General features: G+C 36.6%; 1 protein-coding gene across 1 annotated transcript in view; it reads right to left on the minus strand.

Moving 5' to 3' along the window:
* Nucleotides 1-19,107, minus strand: part of lrp1bb (low density lipoprotein receptor-related protein 1Bb) — a 235,286-nt gene that overhangs the window by 62,647 nt on the left and 153,532 nt on the right. Inside the window, exons 32-42 of the mRNA XM_068328763.1 lie at nucleotides 16,131-16,280; nucleotides 11,391-11,531; nucleotides 11,167-11,292; nucleotides 10,682-10,813; nucleotides 6,961-7,095; nucleotides 6,565-6,694; nucleotides 5,794-5,920; nucleotides 5,483-5,634; nucleotides 4,750-4,874; nucleotides 4,190-4,561; nucleotides 961-1,150 (exon numbers count right to left, since the gene is read on the minus strand). Of these exons, the coding sequence (XP_068184864.1) occupies nucleotides 961-1,150; nucleotides 4,190-4,561; nucleotides 4,750-4,874; nucleotides 5,483-5,634; nucleotides 5,794-5,920; nucleotides 6,565-6,694; nucleotides 6,961-7,095; nucleotides 10,682-10,813; nucleotides 11,167-11,292; nucleotides 11,391-11,531; nucleotides 16,131-16,280 (1,780 nt within the window). The remainder of the gene's footprint in view (nucleotides 1-960; nucleotides 1,151-4,189; nucleotides 4,562-4,749; nucleotides 4,875-5,482; nucleotides 5,635-5,793; nucleotides 5,921-6,564; nucleotides 6,695-6,960; nucleotides 7,096-10,681; nucleotides 10,814-11,166; nucleotides 11,293-11,390; nucleotides 11,532-16,130; nucleotides 16,281-19,107) is intronic.

The following is a 19,107-nucleotide window of genomic DNA, read 5'->3' on the forward strand; positions in this document are numbered from 1 at the left end:
CCTACATGGCCATGTGGGCTAATGCAACAAAGCCGTTCTGAGCACTGAACACAAGTTCTCCAAGTAACTTAACTTTAACTGTTACATATCAAAAAACACACTGAAATTTGTTCTTAACATTATTCAAAATGTTTTAATGTCAGGGGGCATAAAAATAAATAAATAAATAAATAAATTATATATATATATATATATATATATATATATATATATATATATATATATATATATATATATATATATATATATATATATATATAAAAGCAGACACAATAACAAATTTAAAGGCAGACCTAATGTCACCCGATCTGGCAGGTAGAAATCCCATGAGTCATCTGTTTTGTTTTTTAACTGAGATATAGTGGATTTAAGGTCAGTCAGGGACATATCTTGGCAGATCATCAAAGGTTAAAGTAAGTGTGGATTCTACGAGTAACTAATACTGTTTTAATGACTAATATATTATGATATCATATACCATTTATGTGGAAACAAGGTTTTGCTTATTTGATTAAATTTAAAGATATGTTCAGATCTTACTTAGTTGCTCACCTTTCTTTTTGAGTCAAACCTCCACTTGTTGCAATGTGTTTTCTGTACTCTGATGAAGTTCACCTGTGTCATTTCCTTTGTCTGAAATTTAGTCTGTGGATAGTTTTTTCTATCCTAGAGAGCTGTCTCTGGGTTGCTGAAGACCTGTCTGCTGTTGAACTTCTGCATGGTGCTTTGTGGAAGCATTTGTTCTGACTTATCTCTCATGTATCAAATCTGATTTTGGCAAGCGTTTGTTTGCATCTCTGAGATGCAAATCTGAGTCCTCTTCTCTATGGTCACACAGTTCTAACAAATATATGTTGTGATGGTATTGAAGGTTGAACTTTGTTGCAATCAGGTTTGGATTTTCTGACAATGTAATTAGAGGAGTAAGAGAGTAATTAGGGAATTTGAAGACCTACTGACTTTTGACACTCATCCAAGGCCAGGGCATGTGGATGATCTTCCTCGGAGAGAATGACCACGGCTTGACGACTGAAGGCACCAACTTTATTCTCGTCCAGAGATTGTCTGGTGATGGTGGAGGTGGTGGAACTGGTCCAGAACAATGTGTCCCAAGGCCGATGGTAGGCCAGACCTTCCACTGAACCCACATCTAAAAGAATAGAATCCCCAAGACCACTGATTAACACCTTAACAAACACTCTGAAAGCAGTGTGTTAAATCTTTTTGATGTAAAAAAATAAAATAAAATGAACAAAACACTGTATGTTGTCCATGCATGGGAAGAAAATGAATAAATCACAGTGTGAGACAGGGGAAGTTTGAAAAACTGCAAAACAAAAAAATATTTTTTCTTGTCTAAATTTTGGCATGGTGTATTCTCTCTCCACTAAGCTGCGAAGTTGTTCTGAAATTTGAAGAAAATTTCAGACAATCTAGTAAGTGGCATAACTACAGTCCTGTCTCCATGGTTATTGACAATGAGTTTATGAATCTCTGTACTGGACAGACAGTTATTTGTTGATACAACTGTCATTCATTGCCTGAATATATTTTCATCATGAACCAATTTCCCAAACACGTAATATGAAAAGGCCTCTGTGGCCTTCCAGTTTGACTGACAGTGAGAGAACCTCCAGAGAGAGTGAGAGTGATTATAGGGGACCTGGCCATATTCATGCACAACTATTTATTTTAGTTTTTTGACAGTGATTTAATAAACTGTCTTTTGAATATAACCCTGTTTTTCAATATCGCACAGGCATCAATCTTAAGAAAAGGGTTGGCTTAATAATGCGGTACTGCTGAGTTGTACCCAAGTACATGAATGCGTGTACTACTCCCCAAGGACCTCACTACGGTGTTTGTGGAGCCCACTGACTGGAGAATTGTCTCCATTATGGAAGAGGCCAGTGACAAATCTTTTGTTGAAACACACACACACACACACACACACATACACACACACACACACACACACACACACACACACACACACACACACACACACACAAACACACGCACACACACGCACACACACACACAAGCAGGAAAAAATGATGACATAATGCAGAAAGCACAAAAAAAAAAAACCATAATAAGAGATCAGTGCAGAATAATAATAATTTAAAAAAAAAATAGAAACCTGAACGTGAAAATAAAGGATGGATTAAATTTCTCTGAAAACAATAAAACATTCTTTCCCTCCAGTGACAGAGTAAATATATTCAAATTCAATAAAGCACTCTGTACACATCTACTGGACCTGAACTCTGTTGTCAGATATCACAGTTTGATAACCAAATAGGTAATCATATTTGTCAGGGCTTTGGAAAGATTACATGCGTGAGGGTTTTGTGTGTAATGTCAAATCATGTGTAACTCTATCATTTGTTAGTCCATCTGTTTATCGTAAAAAAAACCCCAGAAGATTATTTTGATAAGAAAAGCAGTCCCTTTTTGTCTTCTGTCAACTCCATAAGAGTACAATAATGATAACAATTCACTTCAAAAGAAAATGTAATAAATCTCACACTGCCTTCATACAACTGTGAATAATCTCAAGCCACTTTCAAATATCTTGAACCTGATCTCATCTTTTGTTGCTCGGGTAACAACGTCAGCTGTCAGTCCAGCCCTCGGACATGTGGCTAATAAAATAGATTTTAGCTATACCTTTTTATCTGAGGACCTATAAATGATGGAATAATATACTTTACACACAACCTGAGTCAGCCGGTATAATTAATAGTTTACAATAAAGGCTTTCCAGTTTGGAGTTTCTCGCAAATTGTTGGTGGGGTGAAAGATTAATTTAGGGAAATACAGATGATTAACATCTTCACTTTTTCTCAATGATGACAAGCAGGCAGGGTTTTTTTAGAGGAAAATGTAAGAAACCTTTGTCTCTGGAGAGAGTATGTTTGGAAGCTACCTATAGGTGATTAGCAACAAAGAGAATGAATATGCCACACTTGTATATAATGCACACAATTTGAAAACATGCTTCGTAAAAAACATACATAGAAAAAAAAGATGTACTCAGAAAATGAACAGCAATTGTATTAAATGTATTTAGCTAAGCAAGTTAAGTATGCACCCCATGTCTGGAGGCCAGGACTATTAGGGGTAACAATGGGTTTGAATCAGCACCATCACTCTTTGCAGCACAACTTCCTTCTGTTCTATCCTCATTTCCTGTCTCCTTTTCAGATATCCTAACCTATCCAAACAATAAAATCTCAAAACCCTTAAAAATAAATTCTTCAAATTATTTACACTGCGCTGATTTTCCATTTTGTAAGTGTCACATTTGACAGGTCTTAATAATGCTTGTTGATTCCTAGAAGGTAAGCAAAAAACAGGAAGCTCCCTCACCAGGGGTGTGGGAAAAAGCTTATGGGGGTTAGTGGGAGTGGATCTGTAACACTTTACCAGTGTCCTAGACTGAATAGTGTGTGGAAAAGGAAAGCCCTAATCCCAGGAGAAAACTTCTGACTAGCAAAGGATGGTAGCCAACCAGCATGTCTTTACTGTTCTGAAAGCAGTCATGCTCATATAGACAGAGTTGATAGAGATTTTTTGAAGTAATAGAGAACAATTGGTCCCATCATTCAATCAGTGCCAGTAGCCAGAAAGCTTTCAAAGATAGCTGTTACACTCTTCAGACTTAATAAATAATCTTTTGAAGGGACTAAAGGAAAAAACAAAACAAAAATTGAGTCACCAGATTGTGAGTCAAGGTAAATTATGTTGAGGTAAATATTGGGCTATTATGAATAAACTAAATATGACCTTATCGAGAACGATCGGCTAATAAGAGTGGAATCCTGCAACATTAGAAAGAGAGCGTGTCCTAGCTATATTTAGCTACACTGTCACTACGCTGTAAACGTTTCGCTGGCAATCCTCACATGCCATTACACAGTCTATCCATTTGAGTCATATTAAAACTTAAAAGAAACAAAATGCTTTGGAAAGAAGAACTCTAAAGCACATTTGAAATGTTTTTCATTAATCTCATCATACCATTTTCAGTACAAGAATGAAAGGGATGTCAGAAAATGCCTACAACTCCTGTGCCATATAGTCTCAAACCACAATGAACGCCAACATGAATCATGTACACACATGGCTGTCAAACCTTTCCATCATAACAAGAAAACACAGAAGAAATATGAAATACACTTACTTTCTGCAATAAGAGTTCTCCCTGTCCAATCATCATTAATCCTCTGGATATTTCCGTAGTGAACATCACTGAAAAAAATGTGGTTTGTCCCATCTGTTTTCTGACTGTAGTCAAATGCCAAGGCTATGACATTCTTGAAAAAAGCAGGATTCTCAAAAGGCTGTACAGGTGAGTTGAGGTCATTCTCGTCTGAAAGGTGGATACTTTTCAGTATGGTCCTCTCAGAGTACAGTAGATATCCCTCATAGCGCTCACAGGCAAAGCCATCCCCTGCCAAGCGGCCGTGAGCGCAAGAGCAAGTCCGGCGACCACTACCCAGGTGGAAGCATAGCTGTTGGCAGCCTCCGTTACTCCTGGCACAGGGGTTTGTGCCTGAAATAGCCAACATATGTACAATTACTGGTTTGCAACAGTTTTTCCCTCTTTTTCAAAGTACATTACACAAGACAAGACTACATATGACAAAAGAAAACCATTATAGGTGTATTGAAGCAAAATATATTTACACATGTGAATGAGTAAAATATATAGTAGTGTAAGAAGTAAGTTGAAACGTTTACCTTTTTCTCTACCTTTGTTGAACACTGCTACATCTTTCAAATTGACACCAAGACCACTCCTCATGGTCACAGCCTCACTGGCATCAGACTTAAAGCCACGTCTGAGTGAACCATTTGAGTGAGCCCTGATGTACAGGAGAGACATGACAAAATAAGTGGTCATGCATCAAAGAAGAAATAAGCCTTTGTTCTTTCAGCATTTTACTGAAAAAAAGGTAATGAATCACGCCATAAAAGGCAGATTTATTCCTTTAGATACAGTACAAACCATCTAAGGACACGAGGACAGACATGAAATAAAGTGAATAGCTTCTTTGCATTGTTGTCCTGAAAATGTTATAAATTCGTAAAATATATAAATAAGAGATTACAGTAATCAACTATTTAGTAGTCTTTATCTTGCTAGTCTCAACAGTTGATCAAATTTTGTCTTATTAATTTAGTCTTTGTTTCAGGGATCCTTAGACTTTATATTAAGGTAACAATTCACAAAAAATAAGCAGTATTTAATCAAACTGAACAATGTACATGCTACAGAAAGATGAAAAAGGATATGCCCTTGCTGATGACACTCAATGATATTTACAAATATAGAAAGTATCCCTCACTACGAGATCCTGCTGTTTTTAATATTGCCACATGAGACATTTAAAGGAAGGGGTTATTGTCAAGCCAGAATTGCAGACTTTGTAGGTCATTTCATGTGTGTGCATTTAAGAGAGTAATAAATTACCTGTCAGACCAGTAGATGTAAGGTCCAAACACAGCCAATGAGAACAGGTCGACGTTGGGCGCTGACAGTACAGTCTCCCGGCTTTCACCTGTCTCAAGGTTTATTCTCTCGATCTTATCTGTGCGGGCATCACACCAGTATAATGTATTTTCCTGCAAAGTAATTTTAAAGTCCATATCACGAACTGAACCACTTAGGCAAAGTAATATTTCAGCCAGAAAAAAGATGAAGTCTGAAGTACAGTATGTAAGAGTGGAATGGAGTGGGTTGAGGTTCATAATAGTGTTTTGGTCATCTTTGTGCAGCTGTACCTCATAGTCTATTGATATCCCATTGGGCCACATGATGCCTGAGTTGACCAAGGTAACTTGATCTGAGCCATCCAGACGGGAACGCCCGATACAGGGGTTTTGGCCCCATTCCGTCCAGAACAGGTACCTGGAAGGCATGCCATTATCTTACAACTGTGCTAATTGCTGTAGCATAATGTGTAATCTGATTCAACCAATGAGAAACATTGGACTGTTAAGTGATGAGTTGAATTCATTCATACTACTCCAACATGTATTTGCTACACCACTACTGTAGTCCTGTTCTGTGGTGATTTTAAAAGTCTAAACTGGCTTAGATTGGGTAGTATTTTCATCTATTTTTGGTTATCGGTGGACATGAAAATTGTTTACAGGATGAAAATGGAGGTTTATATAAACCAAACACCTCCGATCTACATCTACATCAAATTGAGAAGTCATCAAAACTATGTTCTAAGTAACTATTCTCAATTCATCCATTTTACAGCTGTTTGTCCTCTTTGCAGGTCAAGGATCTACTGGTGCCTATGGCTAAGGGCGAGAGCTGGAGCACACCCCGGAAAGAAAAACACCCCATACACAATCTGCTATCTGTGTTCCTTTATTCCAACAACACAAATGGATTTGTTTTAACTCCCCCAAAAGCACAAGCAAATTTAAGTATTTTAAACTCGCATTCAATTGTTATCAATCAGAGCTGATATCGGGATTAACTAAAAAACCTTTTTTTTAAAAATCAATTAACACCGCCAGAAAAAAGAAATGGCCTACCCTTTCTGTGGATGTACAGCAATGGCCCTTGGCTGATCAAGTCCTTCAGATATGACCACTGAACGATATGCACCATTCAGCCAGGAGATTTCTATTAGATTTAAACCATGATCTGTCCAATACAAGTTTCCTGCGTATAGAAAAAGGCAATACTAGTTAGATTTATTGATTGTCACATGATAACGTTAGCCTGAACTTACCAACAGTCAAAACTAATACTGTTTACACTGTGAATTATATTTTTGACAAATTTCCTACCTTTCACGTAACAAAACCGACAATATGTAACATATTTGACCCATAGCAATGTGCATAAAGTAATGATTTTGACTAGTTGAGACAAGCTGGACGCCGTCCAGCCCCAGATTCCAAGGCCCAAGGAGCTCCAATACTTGCCCGCTATCCAGTCAACAGCGATGCCTTCCACTCGACTGATTCCGGTAGTTATAATGTCCTCCCTCCAAGTCTGATCTCGTTTGGCCCGGGAAATTCTGTTCAAGCCCATGTCTGTCCAGTATATGGTGTCATTCCCTGTAAGATAAAAGATAACATGTTGACAAAAAAAATGCAATGATGAATGTGGCTGCCACAAAAATATTTATGCCTTCAAACAAAGTAGCTCATGAAACCATTTTATTGCAGTACGGCCCATTTCACCAAATGTGTTGTGAAATGATAAATACAATGGTGAAAACCTACACAGTCCATATACAACACAATGTTGTCACGCAGTGTCTGAACAGGAAAGGCAATTGTCGGCCGAATTTTACAGGGCAAAATATCGCTTGAAGCAAACCATGGTGTTGGTAAAACTGTTATAGACACTTTCCAATTTAATGACCCTATTACATAAGCATATAAAATAGTACATAATTTATTTATGGTGCAGTCTCCAATCGCATCTTTATGAATGTCTGTCAGCTCAGCTCTGAACAGGCTGTTACAAGGTTAGGTGGCGTTATATGTTTATTTGCACTTCCTTGTTCCTGCTGCCTTCACACTCTGTTAACGCGTAGCTCAGAAATGACAGAAAACAGCTGCAAGGCTTTCATCCGCTCTGCTCTGGCAGTCAGGTTTCAGTAATGACATGTAAATGATGTGCGTGTGTTATCAGCTGTTACTCTTGGATGAGTTTAGTAATCCAAATGCTTATTCACCTGTACAAAGTAATAAATGGGTGGACTATTTGCAATATTGTTTTGGTTGGGCCTGTCTGACTTTAGCTTGGCCACTCTGATTTAGACCTGAATTTCAAGCTCACTTGAAAGTTCATGTCTAGTATTCTGACTCATGACTACAGCTTGTGTCGTGAGTAATCCAGTATGTTCAATGAAGTCAAGTGATTATGTAATTACAGTGGGAATATACACCCCTTGAGATTGATTTACACGGACTACTGCAAATTTCCTTCATTAAAAAACATGAATTATTTAAGAGTGTCCTTGGAGTGGAGATTATTTGAATGACTGCCAACAGATTCTTTATATATATATATATATATTATTTTTAATTTTTTTTAAAAAGGACATTTTCAGTGGAGGAGCTCAAAATTCCTATGGAGGCTCATGTCTAGCCAGATAATAAGTATGCAAATCACACCCCAGCAAAATTTTGGTTTTGTGCATCATCCAACTGCTTTTTTATTCATTACTTTTCTGTTTTTAAGAAAACACATTCATCATCCTCTTGTCACTTGTAGTTGCCTCCTCAACACAGAATCCTTTTCATCTGCTTCTGAACAATGCTAGTGCCTATGAACATTGCACCATAAATCTTTGAACTTAATATATTTAAAATATTATTAAATATTTTCCTTTTCTATCAAAAACATTGAATAGAACTGGTAATGTGGAAATAGGAATGTGACAATCAAGTAACATTTATAGTTAATGGATGATGAACTTATTAAGTAGATTGATAATGATGCAGTCGATACAGAACTCGGTGTAAAGAGTCTGAAGTTGGTATTTACCTAATTAATAATTCAAAAGAGAGCATGAAGTACATAATGAGTATGTGATGAGCAACATTTTATTTAGAAAATTCAAACACAGTTCTATCACTCAGCAGTAATAATCAACTGGCGGTCTGAGGGCTAAATACATCCAGCCAATACATTCTGTCCATCCCACAAAATATCGGTGACATTAAAAAATGTGTCAATCAGTTAAAGCAGCCCTGTCCAGCTGAGAGTAAAAACCTGCCGAACTCTGTAATTAAGCCAAGTATTTCAATATTCATAGTCCATCTCTTCTACAGAATCAGACTATTCTTCAACTCCATCCTGTCTACTCTGTGGGCCCACCTTCAAAGTTCTGGCTCAGAGCCTGACAGTCCCCTGGAGCTGTCGACACAGCACTGACTGGACTAAAAACCAAAGTCCGGAGTTGTCAGAGAATCGCTAAACTTGTCGATTAGATGCAAGAAGCAAAACATGGGTTTAGTTTTGTTCGGAAAACTGTTTCAGACTAGTATTTTTACCTTCTTTCAACGTGGTACTTATAGAGTATTTTTAATGAGGTAAGGGCTAACTGCCTGCCATTGAACTGAAAGTTATTCAGCATTTAGTTCCTCATGGCCAAGCTATACATTAACGTCAGTATACAAATACACTCTTGTTAATGCTAACCCGCCAAAGCTTAATGGTTATAATTATGATTATGATTATTTTGCCCAGTTCTTCATTTTAGCATGTATGCTAATATCTGACAATTACTGTGCAAGCAAACTTTAAAGGTGAGGAAAAAAGAGAAATTTGAATTATTGCAAAATTTAAAACTTGACGTAAGCTAGAGAAAGCAGACACACCTTTGATATACATTCAGGAGATGAACAGCATCCTTTTAGTTAATCAGAGAACCATGGGGAACTGTAACTGGTTTTATGTCAATACATCCTGCAGTTGGTGAAATATTTGAGACTGGGCAGAGGTGATGAATTCAGCAACTGACCACAACAAAAAGGACATTGGTTTATTGGACTTCTCTTGACAATCCAATAAGTGTATAGCATTTCATTTGTGATGCTCATTGCATCAAAAATCTTGAAAAAAAATTAAAAGCAATGTCCTTGTAATTCAAAAATATTAAAATATTTGTTTGGATTGTATTTTTGTATTTTATTCCCTTTAATAAATAATAGTGTTTGTAATTTAGGGAAAGTTTATTGATATTTACCTTGCCATTTTGTCGGAAAGTAGAATATTAAATCATATGATAAAAATATGAGCAACCTTTGTTTTAATTTACATTTTCTGTTTTCATGCATACATAAGAAAGTCTAATCCAATTAAAAATATCCAAACATACATTTTTATTGTGGTCTTTTCTTAGAATATTAACTATTGTCTATCAGCCATTGTGTGTGTGTCCTTTCTATATACAATTTTCTTTTTTACAGTCTTTGTTATCATGCTTCAGTGGCAACCTTTTATATACATGAAGTACTGCACATCAGTATTGTATTCATGGAATTTGTAACTGTAATAAATGTATCATTTTTATCGCATATATTACGTGGAAGGAAGCACGGATGTAACAAAAGACAGCTCAAGCTATTTGTTCTTATTTTACATTGAGCATTCCATCACTTTCATTTCATAAAATATCTGGGGGATTGCTTTGTATTTTTTTTTTTTCAAAATCGTGTGTGAAAAGAGTGTAATGTTATTCAAGATGAGGTTTCACTTTAATGTGAACTTATTACTCTTTCATTTACGCTTACAAGCACGTGGACCAACCCAGATAGGAAAAACAAATATCTCCCACCTCCTTGATGTTTATGATTGAGTGAGAATAGTCTGTAGTTCATGTAATAAAGGAGGGAAAGACACAAGTGTGTTATTGGTGTTTATATTATGTAATAAGTCGTATATAGCGATGTGTAACATCCACTAACGTTGTACAAAATAAGACTATGGCAAGGCAATGGTCATGAAGAAAGCCTGCTGACAACCTCACAGCATAGCACGGACAGGAACAGCATGCAGTATGCATGTTTTCCATATGAAAGACAAAACAACCCTTTAACCTTCTTTGGATCTCTGGCATACATATGTGCTGCCTTATTCTCAATATCAAACCCTGAGTATCCTTCTGTATGTAGTGCGGTTTCATACCTGCATGAAAGTCTACTCCCACAGCAAACAGTGTTCCTGTAATAGGCATGAGAGCTTCGCTATTGTCATTTGGGTCAAGCGCGATTCCCCGAATTCCCTCATGAATGGAATACATCAGAAATGAGTCAACACCTGAAGAAAAATAAATAACATACACTTCAAAGTCCTGACCGTATTCACAGGATTGTGAAAGTAGAGGACTTTGATACTGTATTTTATTCAAAAAAAAAGATGAGACATAGATAGATAGATAGATAGATAGATAGATAGATAGATAGATAGATAGATAGATAGATAGATAGATAGATAGATAGATAGATAGATAGATAGATAGATAGATAGATAGATAGATAGATAGCATAGATACATAGATACATAGATAGATATACTTTATTGATTGAGTACAAAAAATGTGCAATCAAATGTCATTATGCCAATATTTATGAAAAGATGCATTTTGGCTGTAAATATTTTCAGAATCGTACCTTCGCAAGACATACGGTCACTACGCAAGTTGTAGCCAACAGTGCAGGAGCAGCTGCGGGTGTTCTCGGATGTGGGGAAGCAGAGCTGTGAGCACCCTCCGTTGTTCATCTGGCATGGATTTCTTCCTGAAAGTTCAGCAGATGCAACGACACAAAAAAAAACAAACATTAAAATTGGCTGAAGTTCATGAGTGTACACACCGCATATTTGTGAGCCTGCTTACCTTTCTGACCATCTCTGTCATACACCTTCATGTGAACCACCCCACTTGTCTTGTTTCTCAGGATGACAATGTTCCTTCCATCTCTCTTGGTAACCGTTCCAAGCTGTGCAGATTCTTCATCGGCCCACCAGAGTTTCCCACCTGTAACCATTGATGTCATTTGCTTTAAAAAAATAGGCCTCAGATGACATTTCAAGAAGACGCACGCAATGAAAAGGGAAAGTCCACTTATTGCATTGGATGAAGCCAAAGTAAACTCGTCTTCGATGAGAAATTTATGCAAGTCAATTGTAATGCAAACAAGCTTTCAAAAACACTACAGTTCCATCAAATTTGTCTTCTCATGAGAGCAAACAGCATGCTTCAGCTTTCAATTTAATCCACCAGGACTGGCACTCTTATGTTGTAAAGCCCTTCAATAATTGAAGCTTTCCCTGGCTGATTTGAGATTAAAATATGGCATACTCTTTTTCCTGTTCTGCCCACTTGCTGACAATAATGCTACAACAGAAGACACTCTTCCTTTGACTTTTTTAAGCATATTCATATCTAATTCATACGTTCATTTAGACTTCCTTACCATTAAATTTGGGCATATGTTTCTCATTGTGCATAAATAACATACGTCACCTCTAAATGTCAACCCAATTATGTAATTTGGTGATGCACCATATAGAAATGTATTGACTCTGCATCAGAGAGGTTAAACCTTCTCATATAAAACCATCCGGGAGTTTAAAAGCAGAACACTTAAAATAAAGTGCTTGTGGTTAGGGCAGTTTGAACTGTAGCTGTTGTGTGCCATGATGTTTCTACTCCTTGACAAAGCGACCAGCCTGTCCGCCTCTGTGAGACTGTGAATCTCCAGCCTTAAGTAGTGCTGCTATCAGAGAGAATGTTTGTAAATAGGCACATGCACACACTCCTGACCCTGGCACAAACAGCCACCACTACCACACACTCCCATTGCTGCCCTCAGAAGAAATCAGTGATGCTCAGTCCAGGCTCTTTGCCAAAAAATTCTACAGAGAGGAGAGAAAAATCTAATTTTTAAATCTCACTGAAGTGCAAAGTGGAAAAGAGTCAGGTGGCTCCTCTCTCTTCAAAATAGACTTGAAATTGCAGGGGAGATGGATCCAACTTTCTGTATGGATAGAAATTGCAAAAATCGACCTACAAGCTAAAGAATCATTCTTTCAAACAAGCCACACAATGCATAGAAAACATTTTATAGTGTATATAGCATTTAGACAGCATGACTGTCATTTTATGTTAAAAATGATTATTTAAATTAATATATATATATATATACACACACACACACACACACACACTCAAACACACATACATATACTGTACATTATATATATATATATTTTTTTTTTTTTTACATACAGTACACACATGCATGCGTGCATACGTGCGTGTGACTGTGTGTGTGTGTGTGTGTGTGTATGTCGTAGAGGCAATCCCCCTGTTTTAAATATTTTCAGGCTCAACTCTGCTTCAAGGGAAAGTAAAGCACTTTCTTGCAAATCCGACAAATTGTCATGAGCAAGAATGACAGCCTGCATGCAGTTTACAGAACATTTGACCCTGGAAGGCACACTATCCTAGATTAGCTTTGCACCCTGTGTTAATGTGAAGCCATAGGGACTGTAGACTGGCTGTGATTGCTTGCTTGTGGTACATCATATTCAATTTCCTCCCCAACTGCTACTTTGATTCCAGGTTGATGAATCACCCACACCCTCTGAATAGAAAGCCTCACCTTTCCCTCAAGCCAATCAAATTATTACAGCGCCTGAGAATCTGAGTGGATCGACCCTGTGTCACTAGCGCTGGTATCATTATATCTTTTACAACCAAACTGAGCAGTCGTTAAATTTAATGTAAGCAAATGAAAAAGCCAAAAGGAAAAAAACAAAGAAAAAACAACCTGAAATGTTTGTTTCAACATGCTAATAGATTACGTTAATTTTGTTTACTGAAGCTCATAGGCTGGTTTAATTTTTGTCAATCAACTGCAGCTCTATAATCACAGAACGTCTATGAAACAAACTACAGTATATATTTTCTGGTAGAAAGCTAAATTACTGTATTACTATGGTGCAACAAAGACATGTCACTCTAGAGATATCAGTGCAATCAAAAAACCTCTCCTGTCTGCTGTGGAGGAGGTATAGATCCAGACAGAGCTCAAGATTCCTTTGTTTACACTTGACACAGATTTGCAATAATTCTAACCACTTCAAATATGGTCAGCTGATCAATCAAGTAATCAAAGATGAGAGAAGAGAGAATAAGAGTTGTCAAATTCATGCTTATTTAAATTTACTGGCTTAATCAATACAGATTGCTCAAGAACCCTTGATTAGACGTAAGAAGTTTTATATCCAGCAAAGCAAACAGGGTCTGTATTTAACCGCTCATCTATGCTGTAATTGCAATTCCAATTAAAATTCCAAATTATTTTACCATAACCATTGTTTGGTTAGCAAGCATGGATTAGATGAGTAAAAACAAAAAAGAGAGAGAAAAGAGGCTATCAGCAAATGTAGTTAATTGCATCTCTCACCATGGAGACAAAACAAATGCAGGAGGGACATTTCTCTGTAATGGGCATCACCAATAGTCTATCCATCTGCCAACTCCACAAAAAGCTCAGCATTGAAAATAACATGTCTGTCTGCTATTTTGCCATCTTCCCCAAGCCCCTCTTTCAGTCCTCTATAGATGTTTTAAAGCATATACTAGGTCTATGATAAAAATGAAAGTGCTCACTGTAAAGCATGGACAGTTGAATTTCTGACAACATGAGTCAACATTACCTAAAAAGAACACAGGGGGGACAGATAATTGTGCCCTTTGCATATGTATATACAGTGTATATATATATATATATATATATATATATATATATATATATATATATATATATATATATATATATATATATATATATATATATATATATATATACTGTATATATATACTGTATATATATATATATATATATACACTGTATATATATATATATATATATATATATATATATATATATATATATATATATATATATATATATATATATATATATACTGTATATATACTGTATATATACTGTATAATGTCACGTTAAACTGATTTAATTGGTTTGAAACACATGCATACATATACAGTGAAGTCTATTGGTGTGTTGCTTAATGAGGCATCCTAAATGCTATTTTAAGAAACTCCTAGTAGTGCTCACATTCGATCCAGTCTAGGAAAAAAGGATGCAAGTTGTTTAATGCGTTATTAAACATGAAGTGTAATGTTAAAGAATTAATAGCTTTATGATAGATCAACATCAATAACCAAGCATTAACCAAACTGCACATCCAATGATCTAGTCCCTACCTTGTAGCCTTGAAGTGTAATATAAAATAAAAATGGCTTTTAAGATTATTGGACGTATGTTCATGTGTGATTGTGTTCAACTATAATGGACCTTCTTATATAAACCATTTCATTAGCATGCAACTGCAGTGCTCATGAGCAACTATGAAATTTCCCGGTTCAAAAAATGCAATAACTGTACAGCTGTTCATTCTACCATTCAAAAACAATTTCCTCAACACAACATTATCTCATTAATTGTGATTGATGGAGACTCGCAGACTTCATTTCTATGTTTTGCTGTACCTGCTACTGTGCAGGAACTAAGACATTAGTCTATGTCATCTGGAGTTCTATCTCCCATTTATGAAATTCAATAATTAGGTCTCTATTGTCCGAGTCCACCGTAGTTCTCCAAGTTTCAACGGTACGAAATGCTGATGTAAATGTCCTTGAATATAACCAACTATGGTCTGCGATAGCAGAAAAATAATAGAAAAATTTACTTTAGTAAAAAACAAGTATAACCAGCAATTTTTAGTTGTTGAGAAGCTACACATTTCCAGTGATTGAGACATTTTGAAATTCAAATTCTAACCTGAAATGTAAAAAAAAATATTTTGTTATCATTATTTTAACAGGAAACAAATAAAAGTCTGTCTAGTGTACACACACACACACACGCACACACACACACACACACACACACACACACACACACACACACACACACACACACACACACACACACACACACACACACACACACACACACACACACACACACACACATTTTCAAACACAATTTTATATTTGTATTGACTGAATGGGCAAAAACAATGCTAATACACATCTAAGTCTCCTTTCATGTACCCAACTATACCTGTGACATGACAAAATGTCTAAAGTGCAAAAATGTCAATTCGTCACCTTTATGCAAGTGCAACTTATAGCTGAGAGACCGAGTACTGAGCGAGAGAGTTAGTTTGAGGTAAAAGTGAGATTCCACTCTGCAACATGATGACTGAGATTTCAGGAGATTTCTAAATGAAGCTTGGTGTTGATGGATGGTGTGAGTCATCGGATTTAGCACTGATACCAAGAATCAACACATAATGAACATCCTCTGAACTTTTCATTACAAATGTGGGGAGAAAATCGATCATCAATCACAGCTTCAATGTGTTTTAATTATCTAATGCCCCTACTGCTTTCCACTAAGTAAATCACAGCTGTTTCAGGGGGCTGAGAGAATAGCTTCTTTCTACAGCCACTTAACTGGTTAAACACGTAATCCTTCCACACTCTCTGACTAATCCTCGATGGCAATCTGATGCACTTGTGACAAGCCCCACTCACCCATCACGGCCAGAGCTGTGCCTTTGACTAACTCCCTCTTTAGAGTCTCGAGCACTTCCAGCCCACTGCCATCAAGATTGCACCTGTTGATAGTGCCATTGGCTGAACTTATCCAGTACAGCTTGTTGGCAGTGTAGTCTATTGACAGGCCTAAGAGGAAGACAAGTGAAGAAGGGACATCAGGTTAGCAATCATGCAACAGGTATTCATTAGTGTAGAGAGCTTAGCTTGAGCATGTGACAATTTCATCAACAGCAGAAAAAAATCCAACAAAAACCTACCAAACAAAGATGCAAAATCATTTAAAAAATGGAAATTACTCTAATAGGTTATACAATGCAGCATGTTAAAATGCTATATTGTCATTAAAAGTAAAGTATTAATACTTTAAATGTCACAGTAAGTAATATAAGTCATCTAAACAGACAAGCTGTACTCACTAACAACTCCTGAAGGTGCTAAATTTACTCTTATATGGCTTTTTTCTATGCATTACGTTGAATGAGGGCTAACAGAATGGCTTATGTGCTCACTGGCTCTTCATAAGAACTCGAGGTGGAATGAAAAATGAACAAGAGAGAGACTGACTGTTTTTCCTCCCCTGCTAACGTGAAGGATTCTCATAGAATACCACTGATAATGGAGGGAACGGAAAGCAATAGAGAAGTGGAGAACTCGCTGTCTCCTGCCATGTGTTGGATATATGTCTGGCAGATTCACAGTCACAATGTGCCATTAATTTACGCTTGTCCCCAGGTCTACCCCATAATCATAAATGAAGCCAGTGAATTATGGTGCACCCCGCTATCTGTTTTGCTGACAGGCTGAGGAGAATGGAGAACTATAATAAAGACAATGGAGCGCTTTTATTTGACAAAAAGGGATTTTGACCTTGAGCTGTCAGACAACAATTTCTAGAAATGAAGATCATGTGATGACATGACATGTGATCATGTCATTTTTTTTACTTAAACAAGCAATATTCACTTATTTTAGCATTCATCAAGTTTGGAGAGTCATAACACAAAAAGAGTAGCATATATTGACACAGATACAGTCTTAAGAACATTACAGTTTAGAATTTGGCAGCAGTGCCTCATCAATAGTCTGAATGATGCTAGGCAAGAACCAGGAATACATACAAGTCTTAGATCAATCACTTTGATTGGAGAATTGATTCCCAGTCATATGTAATAGATGCTTAAGGAAATTTTTGAGAGCAATCATCATCATCATTGTACAGATTTTATCTTTCAAATCTTTCAAATTGTTAATGTTCTTTTTTGCTTCAGTAAGTTAATGTTTTTTGTCTTTATTTAACAAAGAAACAATGTCACATTTAAATCTAATCAATGCCACCATCTCCAAATTGTAGCAAAAGTGAACAAAGGAAATTACAAATGGGAATTTGTGGGTTTGAAATAGGTTTTATATATTTATTTTTCCTTTACTCAAAACACAAAAAATCTCATACAAATAATCAACATATATACTGCAGGAGTTACTTGTTTGGACGCTTTGTATTAAATAATCATATATTTATGAAGAGACTCTGGAGAGGAATGAAATTTAAGGTCAAACATAACGTGAGCTTGTATTAAACGTGGTGATTTTGATCTTGTGATCTTGCTCCCATGGACTGAACATGTACAGAGTCTGTAGGAGCATGTGCAGATAAGGATTCATCCATCCATCATTGCTGGAAAGCTGTGTGAAGCACTGGCGTCTCTCAGATTGGCTTTAACACAAAAATTGTCACATGTCTGGCTGTGGCAGCGAGCTTTTCCCTTGGGTTCCTTTGATTTCCTTTTCTCCCTTATGTCTGCTCCTGTTATGTGATTGTGGACGTGGCTTTGTAATTACTCATGATTTCTGATGGCACCTGGGTGACCTCCAAATTCAACTTCATAGTATCATCAGCTAACGTATAAGAACCTCAGCTTCACGTCCACTCGTCAACAAACTGCCTGTATTGTGGAAGTTGGCGATCACTACTGTTTCTACTCGAGATGTTTCCTCACATTTGTCCTAACACATGTTTTGCCCATTAGTGAGTCTACAGCCCATCCTCCCCAACCAACAGCCATCAGCATCACTCACTTCCCCTTAATGCCTCCCTGATCTCTGCCATTGTCAAATCATCTCTGCCTTGTTATAATTAAAATGGCAGTTCTTGACACACATCTAACTGCTGTGTCTTATTTTAGGTAAAAATAAATAAATAAATAATGAATAAATAATGAATAAATAAAATAACATAGAAACCAGAAATTAATGAAGCACAATAGTGACCCCCACCCCTTTCATCCTTGTTTAATTAGGCTTCAGCTAAATTCCCTGACTTGCCTTGTCTTTACCAGACACTTTGAGTCTGGAGACCTTTTTTGAGGTTGTCTATTGGGATAGCATCACCACTAAGAGGGTGGATGTGATTCTTGCTGACAATATTGAAGCAGAGAGCACATCAATAGGTGCAAAGATTGCTGATTCAGTTTGTTTAAGTCAGCATGTGTAAGGATACAAACTGATTTTAAACAGATTAAGGCACATAAGCACCTCTATCAGGTTCTTTGTGAAGTTACTGCTCAAACAGAAGAATTACTTAAAATAAATTTGCAATCATTGCACACACATGCAAAGTGGTGTGTGTGCAGTAACACTGCTATTGATGCTGAAAAATTTAACTGAATGGAATTACCATACATTTAATTCAGGGTGTTTTCAGGGTGTCTGCAATGGGACACGATACTTCCCTCCCGACAGCAGCACCGAAAATAAGAATAAATGCATTCACATAATCTTCAAACTCTCCGAAGTGTGTTTTAAATTTAATCTACCTGAATATATTTAAATAAAAGCAGTTTATATTATGCATGTAAACATTTTAAATGGGTGTTCCATGGAACCTGGAAGTAATGCAAAAGGCTGAGCTATGTAAGAGGTCTGACACAACATGCATCCAAATCTCTCATACTGA

The sequence above is a fragment of the Antennarius striatus genome, chromosome 12 (assembly GCF_040054535.1).
Source record: "Antennarius striatus isolate MH-2024 chromosome 12, ASM4005453v1, whole genome shotgun sequence".
In the NCBI taxonomy this organism is placed as follows: Eukaryota; Metazoa; Chordata; class Actinopteri; order Lophiiformes; family Antennariidae; genus Antennarius; species Antennarius striatus.